The 14,906-nt window shown below is 42.1% G+C and overlaps 2 protein-coding genes across 7 annotated transcripts in view; both read left to right on the forward strand.

Annotated features, from left to right (window-relative positions):
- The window catches only part of MOSMO (modulator of smoothened), a 46,191-nt gene extending 40,136 nt beyond the window's left edge, over positions 1–6,055 (forward strand). The window contains exon 3 of the mRNA XM_081169783.1: positions 79–6,055. Within this exon, the coding sequence (XP_081025909.1) occupies positions 79–263 (185 nt within the window). The 3' untranslated portion in view covers positions 264–6,055. The remainder of the gene's footprint in view (positions 1–78) is intronic.
- Positions 6,056–6,874: 819 nt separating this feature from the next.
- Positions 6,875–14,906, forward strand: part of VWA3A (von Willebrand factor A domain containing 3A) — a 50,531-nt gene continuing 42,499 nt past the window's right edge. The window contains exons 1-4 of one of the 6 annotated variants that reach the window (XM_081169389.1): positions 6,875–8,540; positions 12,659–12,733; positions 12,967–13,038; positions 13,565–13,636. In XM_081169389.1, coding sequence (XP_081025515.1) covers positions 12,672–12,733; positions 12,967–13,038; positions 13,565–13,636 — 206 coding nt within the window. In that variant the 5' untranslated portion in view covers positions 6,875–8,540; positions 12,659–12,671. The remainder of the gene's footprint in view (positions 8,541–12,658; positions 12,734–12,966; positions 13,039–13,564; positions 13,637–14,906) is intronic. The other 5 variants (XM_081169385.1, XM_081169384.1, XM_081169386.1 and 2 more) reach the window with 5 other exon arrangements.

Below are 14,906 nucleotides of genomic sequence, written 5' to 3' on the forward strand. Positions count from 1 at the left end.
CTATGAGCTATCAACATGACTCTCCCTCTCTCACACACCCCAAGGACTAATCCCTGTTTTGTTTTTATTTTCTTCCAGTGATCCTATTCTGCATGGCGGCCCTAATATTTCCCATAGGATTTTATATCAACGAAGTGGGCGGCCAACCTTATAAACTGCCGAACAACACAGTGGTTGGGTCGTCGTATGTACTGTTTGTTTTATCCATTTTCTTTACAATAGTGGGACTTCTATTTGCTGGCAAAGTCTGTTTACCTGGCTGACAAAGGTCTAGTTACTGCTTCACTCGGTCATGAAGGAGAGTAGGACGCCTGTCGCTATCTCGGAAGGATGCCTGCGTTGGGCTGCTGCAGTCTTACCGGAACAAGGAGGTCTCTGATGCGTTCTCACTATGCACTTTGGATTTATTTTTGTTTTTGAACGGAGAGCCTTTCCTACAACCAAATACAGACAGACAGCCTTGACTCATCTCCTGAGCGTCTGGATGCGGTCAGGTGTGCACTGTGATAGAAACTAGTGTAGTGGAATAATTCTTTTCTACACTGAGCAGCGTTATTGCCCCCCCCACCCCCCACATCACTGTACTGGACCCATTTTAGATAACTTGACAATTTTGAAAAATCTCAAAAGTATTTATGAACTTTGGTCGACCAGAGGTTTGCCAAGGGAGTTGGAAGTGGGGCTGGCCTCACTCTCTTTAGGAGATAAGCATCTTCCTTCTGTGATAGGCAAGAAGCATTTGCCGCCAAAAAACAACAACCAACCAACAGCTCAACATTACACTAACTGCATCCTGAAGCCAATTGATCAAAAGATGTTCTCGGAAATCTGTTACAACAAAAACGTCTGCCTGCCATCTCTCTCGCCAACCCCAGTGAGCTCTAGAAACACCGTGGAACGTCAGGGTGGCTAGGAATTCTTCATTATATTTATATAAATATATATATATATATATATATATATTGCTGATGCAGTATACAGAATATGTATATATATGTTTGTGTGTGTATATGTGTGTGTGTGTATATACACACATACATATATATACACACAGACACATGTTTCTGGAAGAGAGCTCTTGAGCGCTTTGCTAGCAAAACACTGTGGTGTGTAAAACTAGAACTCGATAGGAGAGGGGGGAAAGTGAAATAGAAAAAAAACAACACAAAGCCATTTCTCTGAAGGCTGCATAGCTGGGAAAGTCTTCAGTTTACCTCATTCTTTGTAGCAGCCCTTGGTTTTAACAGATGTTTTGTTATAGGTACAAACAACTCCATACCTTTCTAGGTGCAATTCTAAGTTAAGCTAAGAGGGTTTTGTTCTTTATATGGTAATTTATTTGTATATTGGGGATAGAAGGCAAGTTTGTGTCATACTTTGCAAAGGTCCGATCCCAGTATTGGGAAGTTACACTACTTAAATTATGGGCAACCGAAGTGGGTTGATTTCTCTCCACCTCTCTCTGTCTCTCTCCTCCCCTCCACAACCCTCTTTCCACCTTGCCAGCTCTTTCTGGCTTCACTTATTAATATGAATTTCTCCACAGAAAATCTACCGTGAGATATCATCTCAAGTTGGCTACATAACATGAACCGGGTGGTTGGGCCGTAAAAGCTACAAAGAGGGACGTACTCTTCTTTCATGTGCGAGTATTAAGTTAAATCCACTGGTACAAAAAAAGAGAGCCATATGGTCACTTGACGTCCCCATGCTTTGCCTTGTTCTGACGCTTAACGTAGGGCTTGCCCACATCCAAGGGGCCTTTGCAGTTTGTAGCATCGTCTCCCCTCTCATCCTGGTCTCTTAAGAGAGTCTGCCATTGCCAACCTCCTTCAGTAATGGAGGCAGCTCCTGTTTTCTCTGCTCTCCGGCCAAGAGAGCACTTATGGGCCCACCAGAAGTGAAGAACGACCTGCAATAGCCAAAACGGAAGATCTGAGCAACAGTCTTTTGCCAGAGTGTTTCTGAGCAGCAGCACCTGCCTGCCATTCTGGGCATGAGCAGCCCCCATTAAAGCTCCTTAATTCACGTCATCAGGCCCAGCAGCAGCGGTCTGGTTTTTGTAGCTCCATTCATCAGCAGGCCCTTTGCCAGGATGTGGGCTTTGGCAGATGCCTGATGGTTTTGACCCTAGGCGCCAGCCCTGCTCACTTAAGTGACGGCAACTGAGTCGAGCTGGAACAGCAGCAACAATGAAACCCCACACTATTTTGGAAGAAGTTGGTAACCTATGAAATAGTGTTGAATGCTAGCTGCTGGTCCTTTAATGCAAGTTGTTTAGGGAGTCAAAGCTGTTGTACTTTCAGCATAACACATGGTGTTGCTCTCTATTCACGGGTACAACTGATCACTGCAAAGATGTCATAGAATTGTAGCGTTGGAAGGGACCACGAGGAATCGTCGTAGCAGTGGGGAAATGTAAGGTTACCAGGCCGGCAGCATCTCATGCTACAATCAGGCACTGAGGGGAATTGCTTCCGGCTTCAAGAGAAAGATCCTGACCAATTTTCATTTGTGTATGCAAAATTTGCTGTAAAAACAAGGATTCTCTGGTAGAAAAATCATGTATGATTTTCAGAGCAACCTTCCAATCATGCAAACTTTCCCATCACAGTATTGTTGCCAGAGGCTGACTTGGATGTATCAGATTCCTTTCTCTGTAGAGTTTATGGATGATTGTGATATATATATATTTTGCCTGGAGTATTTGTTTTTTAAAAAATTAACCTGTTCACTCAGCTGGCTGAGGGGTTCTTCACAAAAGAAATTGTGAGCGCTGTTGAATTCTGTCAGCTTTCCTAAAATGACACCCTATGTGGGCTTGCTGGTTTTGGATGTGAAAGTTCTTTTTAAAATGCGCAATGTTGGAGAAAACTGGATTGCAACAGGAAATCCCATGCAGAGCTCTGAGGAGATCTTCATAGTTTAATGGGGTTAATTTGTTCACATTTATGAATTGGTACTTAAAAGGGATGAGCAAGCTGATAAAAGGCCTGGCAGCTATAACCTGTTCTATTAAGGGTAAAAATGACACCTTCTCCAAAGGATTATTGTAAATAGTTCCATGGAATAATATGGAGGTGGTGCATTTTCCTAGAAGTTTTATCCCTGGTTTGTTACCTGCCTGGGTTCTTTCTAGGGCTGCCAGTATTGTTACTGCCTCTTCTCTTGTGCAGCATGACATCCAGAAATACAGCTAATGAACTCTTTTCCTGCCATGGAAATGAAATTATATTAGAAACCTTCACCTCTTTAATTTCTACATATCAGACTGCTGTTGTAAGACACAGGAGCAGAGCTTTTTTTTAAAAAAACAAAAACTGCAAACTCTTGCCCTTTTACTACATTCTATGTCTTGCCATAGTTAACGACATAAGTACCCTACAATTATCTGAATAACTGTATGGTCCTCTTTTCATACCTTGTTTGCTGCAGGTGCTATTTTGAGAACAGGAATCGGAGCATTTAACCTCGCACAATCTCTGCCTAAGAAGGCAGAGTGAGTTATGGCTGGGCCAAATCTCTTGCAGCCCTCCCTGCCCTTCCTCTATTCTTTCTTAGTGTGTATCTCCCCACCCTACCCGAAATTCATACCGCCATCACCCGTCTCCGTTGGCACCATCTTTCAGATGTGGGATCTTGCACCCATATCCAAAGCTCAGCCTGCCTTTCTACATTAGGAAGCTGAATTAAACCTCAACTCCCCTGTTTGGAAACATGTGCAAATGGCATTACTTTAGAGCTCTTGGTTGAGAAATAGGAAGACCATGGAAGCTCACTAAATGGCCATTTATTATTATTAGTTTGGAAGAGCCAGGAATGCTCCCTAGCTCCCATCCTTAAGCTATTAAATGGAAGGGTTTAATATAAGCTGGCCTTGACTTGAGTTTGAAACTGTCCTGAGAACATAGATTAGCAACCTAAGCTGATGGCTTTGTGTTCTCTGCTAAACAGGAGGTCAAAGGGTATTGGGAGATGGGTCACATGTATCCAGAATGCATCATGGGAGCCTTAGTAGGGGCAGCGTCAAGACTAGGGCAGAGCGACGTCTGCTTTTCAGCATCACGATATATCACAAGCTAAACATCATGATATACCGATATATATGAAATATATGTCTGAAATAAGGATGGAACTATGCAGAGGCAAATGGCATAATGTCCTGGCATCTAGGGGTCTAAAACTGATACGTTTTTTTCTTAACATTAACATACTGTTACAACTGTTTTTATAGTGCAGAGCAACAGGGGTGGCAGGAATCATGAGAACAGCGATGACCGGCTTCACGGTTTTTTCCACATTGTGATTTTCTTTTTACATAGCCAGACATCGTGATTCACGATATATCACCATGTCAAACATTATGAAACTGTTCCCACGATGCGGACTTCAAACTGATTTTGGACGGTGTATTGATACATCACCCAGCCCTAGTCAAGACATGGGGGGCATATTTGCCAGAACAACCTCACCCCACTGTCCCCTTCCTGTAGATCACCACATGGTGACATTTTCCTGGCTTAACTAAAAACAGGTTGGGAAAGTTCAGAAGAAGAGCATCTGCCGATGACCTTCTGTGATCATGGAATGTGTCCAGTATGTATATTGTGAGCGGGAGCCTGGCCTGTCTACAGGTATTTGTGAAAACCAATATAGCTGCAGAATGCATAAATAATTGGTGTGTTATGTTTGTATAACTTTAATTTCAGTCATTTGGGGGGGTGTGGATAATCCTTCTAACTATAAAAAGGAATGGGAGGGACAGAGAGGATCAGCAGTTGCTTTTAATAAGATCACATGGAATGCAGTATTAATTTATAGCAGAAAGACCATATCTTGTAAACTGTATATAAAACACAGTTTTATGGTGCAATTGTTTGTCAACCTTCTGTCTGTTACTTTTTTTGGGGGTCAGCATTGTGTCCCCCCCCCTCCCCATACCTAAGAGCATCATGCTAAAATCTGCAAAGAAATATTTGTCGCTTGTATTTGCACAAGGATTTTTTTCCTCTTTTTTGGGAAAACCTGTTACAGGCTTTTTAATAAATGCCTGTCCTTTAATTCAGTTCAGTGTGTGCAACTTTTTTGCCCAGCAAAATCTGCATTGGTGGGGTGAGCATTCACATAAAGCCTTTTGAAATTCTGCCAGCTTTACTTTTAAGAGCAAATTATTTGTATTAGTCCAGTCACACTTACTTTGCTGCTATTTCGTGAATGCCCCAAATTATTCACACGACTCCGAATGCTTTTAACATCCTGGTTCTGGTGAAATGAAGTTCATTCTACAGTCATTTTGACAGGCTTATGGTAAACTTGTACGGTCTCTATTTCTATTGTGACCAATAAACTTCACAGCAGCAACTCTTCCTCCCCACCCTGCTTTTTTTGGAGTCTTTTGTGAGATATCTCTGAAAAAAACCAAACCTGAATTTGTGTCTGTTACAATATCATTTTTTTACTATCCTGTTGCCATTTTAAAGCCTTCTTTTCAGGGTTGAGGGTGGGGAGACGGGAATCTTGAAGCTTAGGCCTTATTTTTCAAATTTACAGTCACTGGAGTCACGCCTGAGATAAAATTGTAGAGTTTAGAGATCTGTTTCCAAGCATTTCTGTTTTAACGACTTCGGTGCACTGCTAAAGCTCACTTTCACACCCCTCTCCTTTCTCCAGTGTGTTATTTCAGTTGCTGTTTTGACCTGCTGTTTAAAAAATATAAAGTTGTGTGAAGGATCCCAAAGCAAAAAGATGAAGGAAATGGCATTTTCAGATAGGTTTTCCTGCCTTGGAGTTGCTAGTTCTGTTTCTGCTACTCCAAGAGACCATAAATGTTTGGGCTCAAGGTCTTTGTGGTGGTCTTCCCCCTTTCCACTGCAACCATATCCTCTTCCAACTGTTAAGGATTATTTTCTAATTGGTTAGGACATTTCTCTCCCCCGCCCCAATTTAATTTCCAAACAAATTGTTAATACAAACTGTATAAAATGAACATAATTTTCTTCACTTGTATTTTTGTTATTGAGCAAGTTTATCAAAATAAATTGTCTACTTAAAGAAATCTGGTTTGATTTTGTTTTTGTTTTTTTAGGGTGGTATATAACTGAAACATTTTCTTGCATACAATTTATTTACTGTGTGTGTGTGTGTGTGTGTGTGTGTGTGTGTGTACAACCTCCTAACACAAAGTGTTCTGACAGCCTTAAATAAAGTAAAAGCAATTTAAATACCAAATAAAGAGGCAAACGGGACATAAATATGACAAGAAAACAAAAACTCACCACAAAAGTTAAAACAGATTTAGAAACAGAACTGGGAAACTTTGAATTATTTGAAAGGCTGGGATGGTTAAAATTTTGCCTGGTGCTGAAGACACTGTCAGCATGTCATTGTCATAAACCTCATTTTATTTGCATGCCACCTTTCCATAGTTAAAACCAGTGCCTTTTTTCCTCTAAAAAAATGTTTAGGGATACTCTCATTTTCCTACTCATATTGAAATACTGCCCCTCAATGAGGCCAAGCTTGGATTCACAAAATGTTTAGGTTACAAGTCTGTGTTGGTCTGCTGTAGTCGAAACAAAACAAAATAAATAAAATAAAATAAATTCCTTCTAGTAGCACCTTAGAGACCATCTAAGTTAGTTGGTCTCTAAGGTGCTATTGGAAGGAATTATTTATTTATTTATTTTATTTTATTTTATTTTATTTTATTTTATTTTATTTCGGGAATGTTTAGAGGTATGCGTACCCCTGCGTCCCGTCCACACCCACCCACCCACCCGGGGGAAAAGCACTGGTTAAAACCATCCTTGAGGCGCCATACAACATGAAAAAAATTACACAATTAGAAGCATAACAAAAGTCATAAACTAAAGAAAACTCATTGGAAAAGTACACAACCACACTGAAGAATAAATCCACATAAAAAGGTCTGAAAATAAAGACACGAAGTAATATATCAGTAACAGCAACGGCAACATACCCCAGCCCGGAAAATCTGTTCAGCAGCCTCAACTTTTGTAACTGGAGCTGGTCAGGCCAGGTGGGAAAAGGCCAGCAAGGGTCTTCCAGGCTAGCAGGTCTTCCAGGACTTGAAGCCAGCGGAATAGCCAGGGGTTTTATTTATTTATCTCCTTTTAAAGAATCATCTCAAGATAAAGATAGAGTTGAAAGCGCCCCGAATGATTTAAAAACAGTTAAAAAACAGCAAACACATTTGAAATACCTACCCATGACTGGGTGGATGCGAAGGCAACAATGAGGAATGACTTGCCAAGCAGAGAGAAAAATCTGATTTTTATGACCTGTTTGCGCTGTAAGGATTCGCTTGGAAATGTCATTTTTTGTTAAATTCTCCCTCCTTCAGAGAGGAAACTCAGTGCCCTCATGCTGGCAGGACAGGAGCCCACATTACACAAGAGGGGAAGTATAGCAGCATGCTTGGGGCGGGGTGTGGTACCCCTTTATCTTCAAATGGGACAACAGAAAACCCATTTTTTATTTGTGTTTATTGCATTTCCTCCCAGGAGCTTAAGGTGGCATACAGAGTTCTTCCCGTTTTATCCCCACAAAAACCCTGTGAGTTAGGTTAGGCTGAGACTGAGTGACTGGCCTGAGGTCAACCAGTGATCTTCATGTCTGAGTGGGGATTTGAACCCTGGTGTCTCGGGTCTTAATCTGACACACTGAACCACACTGGGAAGATGTATTTACTGTTCTCGGCGCATCTGCCAAAATTCTGATGCAAAAAATCCTGTCAGTTACAAAGGCAAAAATTGGGAACCTCGTGCCCAGGGGCCGATTGTGGCGCTCCAATCCTCTCAATCCGGCCCTCCGAAATCTCAGGTGTCGCACCCTCTGAAGCCGCACACACACTTCACTGATTCTGCTTCACGCTTTCTCTGAAAGTATTTTGCCCAGCGGAAATGCATCCTTGAACTCTGATCAGGCTTCTTGCTTGCCTGGATGAAGGATAGAGAGGGGAGTCTTATGTGTAGAAACTAGGCTTTTGTACAAAGACGGAAACCCGCATTTGTGGCCCCACACGTCACTGAGATATGGCACAGTGACAAGGGTTTGCCTCCCTTGTTTTAATGCGGCTGTGGGGAACATTTGGCCCTCCAGTTGTTGCCGAACTGCAACTCCCATCACCCCTCGCCCATTGGTCGTTCTTGCTGAGGCTGCTGGGAGTTGTAGTTCTGCCACATCTGGAAGGCCAAAGCTTCCTCATTCCTTCTAAAAGGTGTCAAAATACTCTCTTTTTTGGTCCTACACATGGTTTTCTCTTTTGGCTGGGTATATAAAAAGCCCCCAGACAGAAACATGATTTGCTTTTCAGGCAGATTAATTTGCTGTGCGCCTCTTGAGACGCAGCCCTGTTTCCCTTGCAGATCTTTCATCTCCCTCCATCCGCTATGGAGAATGGTTGCTTCTGTTGCCGTTGGCAACGAAAACACAGCTCAGGCCAGGGGAGTGTTTGCTCCTGGATAAAGCCTGGCTTTACATGCACAGGGGAAGATGCAAGGCAGAGTGAGCGATCGCTGGTGAGTCCCAAGGCTGCACGGCTTTGTGGTGGTCCTAAGCAGAGGAAGGGCTGTTGGGATGTGAAGAAGCAATGGTGTTCCGACCTGTGGGATGATGTGCTTAGCTCCAAAACTGCTTTGGAAGAGCATCGTGTGTACGGTAGTGGTAAACTGTGCCCCTGAGTATGTGCAAAGTGCCTTTCTCCAGTCACTACCCAGGGCTCTTGTCTCACACCTGATATCCACCGTGTCTCTGGTATGGAGGGAATACTTGTAACTGATTTGTTTTATCTAGTGTGATTTCCAAACAGTATATATCCATCATATGCACCGAAAATCTGTCATAAAAAAACTTTGCTGCGTTGTAGAACTTTTTAAATTTTACTGCATGTTGTTGTAGGTTTTATGATGTGAATGGCTTTGATAATTTCCCACTGAGGTAAAAAAAAAAAAGCAGTATACACATTTTCCATTTTATTGTATGTTTACTAATTTTTGAGAATGCAACTGTAAAAAATGTACCTCAGGTACGTTTTCTATTTTAAAAACCTTGTTTGGAGTGGGATACCAGCTTACACCTTAAAATGACTTGCTTTTTAAGTTTCTTCCTGTCAAGTGTGACAAATACTTAGGACTGTGAATTTTTAGTTGTCACTTCTCAGTAAAAAAAAAAAAAAATCAGTGTCAAAATCCGGCCTGATTAGGAGTTCTGGAGAACTCGAATAGCTTCATTATTCTGTGTCATCTTTGGCTGGTTCTGGACAAAATGTACTCTGGGTGTCCAAATGAAACAAAGTGAAATATTGTGTGTTATAAAGCAACTAATGCATTTCAATCCACATCTACAAGTGCTGCATTTCAAATTATTCCATGGTCTGATCGGAACTATATCAACAAGCCCTAAATTATTTGGGTTTATGCATATATTTTCCCTGTCTTTTTCATCGGTATGGAAGTATTCTGAATTTACATTTGTGTGTGTGTTTGCTACATACCGTACAGACGGGTGGGTGCCAGAGACCACTGAAGAAGAAACATGTTGGTGTTTTATAATACAGTGGTGCCCCGCAAGACGAATGCCTCGCAAGACGGAAAACCCGCTAGACGAAAGGGTTTTCCGTTTTGGAGGTGCTTCGCAAAACAAATTTCCTATGGGCTTGCTTCGCAAGACGAAAATGTCTTGTGAGTTCCTGCGGGTCCCCCCCCCTTTTTCCCAAGCCGCTAAGCCGCTTATCAGCTGATCCGCTAAGCCGCGAATAGCGCTAATCCACTAAGCCGCTAATGGGCTTGCTTCGCAAGACGAAAAAACCGCAAGACGAAGAGACTCGCGGAACGGATTCTTTTCGTCTTGCGAGGCACCACTGTATAACATTTTATATTATTCCGTTTTATGTCATTTAGATATTCATCTCCCATTTTGTTTGCAGTTATAAGTTTTACCTGGTTCCACAGTAGGTTGCCCTACTGTAGAATAATAGAATTGTAGAATTGTAGAGTTGAAAGGGACTCTGAGGATCATCTAGTCCAACCCCTTGCAATGAAGGAATATGCAGCTATCCCTTTTTTTAAAAAAAAATATTGATATTTATTGAAAATTTTTTAGAATTACAAAAGAAAACAAGGTAGAAAAAGAAAAAGAAAAAACCAAGAAAAAACAAACCACATCAAACAATACAGATTAATCAAAATCAAAAAATAACACAACACAATCAAAAGACAAAAATATACCACAAACATTTAAAAACAAATCCAATATTCTCAAAACCTTAACTGTCATTACCTTTTTTCTTTGACCTCCTCCCCCTCCCTTTTTTTGTATCCTAGTTGTTAATTGTCGCAGCAAATCCTTTCCATATTTCATAATATTCTGTCATTACATTACCATAATCTATTTTAATCTTATCTTACTATAAAAAACCTTAAAGCTTAAAACTTAAGTCTTTTACCAATTTCTCATAACCATAATATTCTTACATAATTCTTTAAATATTTTTACTAAAGCCAAATAATTTCGTTCCAACATTTTTCTAACATTCATCAATTTTGTAAAACAATCCTAATAGAAAAAAACACACAATCCAATCTTCATCCAGCGTCTCTTCCTCCTGGTACCGGGTTTTGTCAGTCCTTTCTATCCCATCAATCTAGCGCATTAACCTGGTAATCTTATATCCGAGGCCCTTAAGTCCCTTCCATGTCCCTTCCGCAGCTCTTCTTTATATTTATAGCTATATTTTCCTTTGTGTCCTGCTCCTTTCACTTGTGGGAACTCCAGCTTAACAGTGTTTTTGACCCTTCTCGACAAATCAGCCCCTTTTCCATAGTCCACACTGAACTCCATGTGGTATTTAAGAACCTGTTTCAAAGTCCCTCCAAAATTAAGAGCCCCCACAACAAATTGCAATGAAGGAATATGCAGCTATCCCTAAGGGGATCGAACCTGCAACCTTGGTATTATCAGCACCATGCTCTAACCTACTGTAGGTCCTAGACCAACTGTCTAACCACTGCACCACACCTTCCTAAAGCAGGTCATCTTCTGTACAGCCAATTTTTAAGCTTTTTACCTTGATTTTGATTACAACAGGGGTGGGGAACCTTTACAGCAGGCTTCCTCAACCTCAGCCCTCCAGATGTTTTGAGACTACAATTCCCATCATCCCTGACCACTGATCCTGCTAGCTAGGGATCATGGGAGTTGTAGGCCAAAAACATCTGGAGGGCCAAGGTTGAAGAAGCCTGCTTTACAGTCTGAGGGCCACATTTCCTTCTGGGCAGCCTTCTGAGGGCCACATGCCAGTTGTGGGTGGCGCCAAAGGCAAAAGTGGGCAGAGCAACAAATGTAATTTTTATCTTTGCACAGTAGCACCTCCCTCTCTCCCTCCCTCCTCCATCCAGGCAAGATGGAGGCCCTTTTCGTTCAAGGAGTGGTGCATCCTGGGGGTACTGAGCTTATAGCCCATGAAACTCGTTTAATCTCAGGGTTGTGGGTTTGATCCCCACATTGGGCAAAATATTCCTGCATTTTAGGGGGTTGGACTAGATGACCTTTGTGTCCCTTCCAACTCTTCACATTCTATGATTCTATGGCAAGGAATGTGGCTAGGTTAGAGTGATTCCCGAAGGCTAAACAGAGAGGGGCATGGTAAGCCACATTTGGCCCCCAGGCTCCTCATTCCTGCCCTACAAAATCAAGTTTCTGTTCAGTAATAAAACAGACCCATTCATTCCACTCCGCTATAAGTGGTATCCAGCTGACGTGTTAATGAAAACAGTCTATCAATTGCTCCCTCACATAACACTGAGTTGACTTGCTTGTTTTGGCAATCTTATCAGTCATTCTTTCATGGATGGTATAACTTGAGCTCTTCAGCGACGGGCAAAGGCAATCTTAGCATCTACCAAGTGGCTGAAAAGAAGATGGCAGCTCAAATATATCCCCCCCCCCCTGAGATGTAAGCTTTCAAATGGGACATGGGTGGCGCTGTGGGTTAAACCACAGAGCCTAGGACTTGCCAATCAGAAGGTCAGTGGTTCGAATCCCCGCGACGGGGTGAGCTCCCGTTGCTCAGTCCCTGCTCCTGCCAACCTAGCAGTTCAAAAGCACGTCAAAGTGCAAGTAGATAAATAGGTACCGTTCTGGCAGGAAGGTAAACAGTGTTTCCGTGCGCTGCTCTGGTTAGCCAGAAGAGGCTTAGTCATGCTGGCCACATGACCCGGAAACTGTACGCCGGCTCCCTCAGCCAATAAAGCGAGATGAGCGCCACAACCCCAGAGTCGGCCACGACTGGACCTAATGGTCAGGGGTCCCTTTACCTTTACCTTTTAAGCTTTCAAATAGCACAGAACTCACTAGGAGGCCTGTAGCAGCAGAGACTATATTTAAATAATATGGCAAAAGGGAAGGACCAATTCAGCCATGCAACAAAAATGCATGCCAATTTTGTAATGAGAAAGCTAAAAGGGGGGGGGGGCATTAGGTTCTGTCCCCTACATGTTACAATATTAAAATGCAATTGCTGCTGCTTTGTGATACTCGAAGGACTGTAGGTCAAATGATAATAATATTAAATGGTGTGCTAATTGTTTCAAAGCGGCTATTCCCTTTCTCTTATTTTCTTTAAAAAAATTCAAAATAGAAGATCCAACAGTATGTCGAAGGAGAAGAAAGTGGCAAGTTTCTTGGACACTGCACAATTCTTGGAAAAAGTGGGGTAAGCGACTTGTAGCTTTTGAAGAAGTTGGATATGGTGTGCAGACTCTACATGTTACAATATTGAAATGCAATTGCTGCTGCTTTGTGATACTAGAAGGACTGTAGGACAAAACAAATAAAATAAAATAAAATAGTGTGCAAATTGTTTCAAAGGCACTCCTTCCTTCCTTCCTTCCTTCCTTCCTTCCTTCCTTCCTTCCTTCCTTTCTTTCTTTCTTTCTTTCAAAAAAGATCCAGCAATATGTTGAAGCAGAAGAAGGCGGCAAGTTTCCTGGACAATGCACAGTTCTTGGGAAAAGTGGGGTAAGCTACTTGTAGCTTTTGGACAAGTTGGATATGGTGGGCAGACTCCTACATATTACAATATTAGAATGCAATTGCTGCTGCTTTGTGATACTAGCAGCGGTGGAGGAAGCCACTTGAGCGCCCTATGGGTGGCGTGCCCATAGGGGTGGGGCTCACCTCAGGGCCTTCGGAGTCTGCCTGCCTCCTCCCACTCAGCTGCCCTACAGCTGGGGGGTGGGGAGGCAGTGGGCAGACTGTTTGGGCAGCGTGGAGCCTGCACGCTTGCAAGCCACCACATCTCTGCCGGGAGAGACTCATGGCTCGGGCTCGCTGCAGGCGCCACGGTGAGTACTGCTCGGCATTTTGTCACACACACCCCAGTGGTGACACTGGGGCAGCCTGCTCCTACTGCACCCCGCTTCCTCCGTCCCTGGGTACTAGAAGGACTGTGGGGCAATACAAATAAAATAAAATAAAGTGTGCTACGTTTTTCAAAGGCACTCTTTTCTTTCTTTCTTCTTTTAAAAAAATAAAAAAATAAAAGATCCGACAGTATGTCGAAGCAGAAGAAGGTGGCAAGTTTCCTGGACGATGCGCAGTTCTTGGAAAAAGTTGGGTAAGCGACTTGTAGCTTTTGAACAAGTTGGATATGGTGGGCAGACTCTTTACAGCTGGAAGGTTCTGCCTAGGTTCAGCCGCTGCTTTTGTAGCTATCTCATTTCATCACCAAGGGTTTGGTATAAGAACTTTGCACAGTGGGTGGAAGGCAGGGAGTCCATCCATAGCTCAGACTCACAGACTGACTAATGATCTGACATGCCATACTCACTGATATAGACAGCAATGGGCTGTTGTCACAGCAATGGCTTGGCTGACCTTGCACCTGTTGGCTTATCTCATGCACGGGGTGATTTGTGCTCATGATTTGTGCTTTTTTGTCTGTTCCACCAGAAATAGTCTAGGTGCAACCAGGCCTTTTCAGGGTAGCAATGTTGGATATTGTTCCTGTTGATATTAAATATGAATTTAATGCATACAGTGGTACCTTGGTTTATGAACTTAATCCGTTCCAGAAGAACCAAAGCGTTCTCAAACCAAGGCGTGCTTCCCAGAGCAGTGGGGGACTCAATTTACAAATGGAACACACTCAACAGGAAGTGAAACATGTTCTTATTCCAAGGCAAAGTTCACAAACCAAAACACCTACTTCCGTGTTTTCAGCGTTCTTAACCCAAGTTGTTCATAAACTTAGCTGTTCTTAAACCAAGGTACCACTGTATTCACTGTTTTTAGCTTCATATTTTGAATTATTATATCTGTTTAAATACACTGCCATGGTAATTTTTAAATGGTGGGTGGCTTATATATTAAACAATTTAAATAAACACACACTTTTTAAAGTACAGTTTTTCCCAAGTTTTCCTAGGAAACCATGTTAAAATACCCATCTGCTACTTGCCTGTTATGTATGAGAAAAGGTGTCCTCGCATGGTGAGCACACTCTTATCTGGCTACATCTCTATTAAAGCAGTTGCATATTGTGGAAAACTTGCTACTGCTATATTTCTCCATGGAAAATTTCCACTTTTAGAAACACATCATTTCATAAAATTTATTAGCAGCATAATGAATGAAGGCAAGTCATATTGTCTATTTTGAATCAATGCAGTACAAGTCAAATCTGAAATCAAAGTTATAATTAAGTTTTTTGGGGTGCCTATCCCTCAGAAACACATATACTTGTGCACAGCTCTTTAGGCTTACTAAATATACACCGAAGAGGCTAGGCAAGATCTTCCATGAAAATTCCCCCAGATTTCCCATTTTACTGCATTAAAGTGGTTTTGACTTAAAGTGGACTGCTTTAGCAATTACATTGCCGGATG

The sequence above is a fragment of the Podarcis bocagei genome, assembly GCF_964188305.1.
Source record: "Podarcis bocagei genome assembly, chromosome: 14".
NCBI lineage: Eukaryota > Metazoa > Chordata > Lepidosauria > Squamata > Lacertidae > Podarcis > Podarcis bocagei.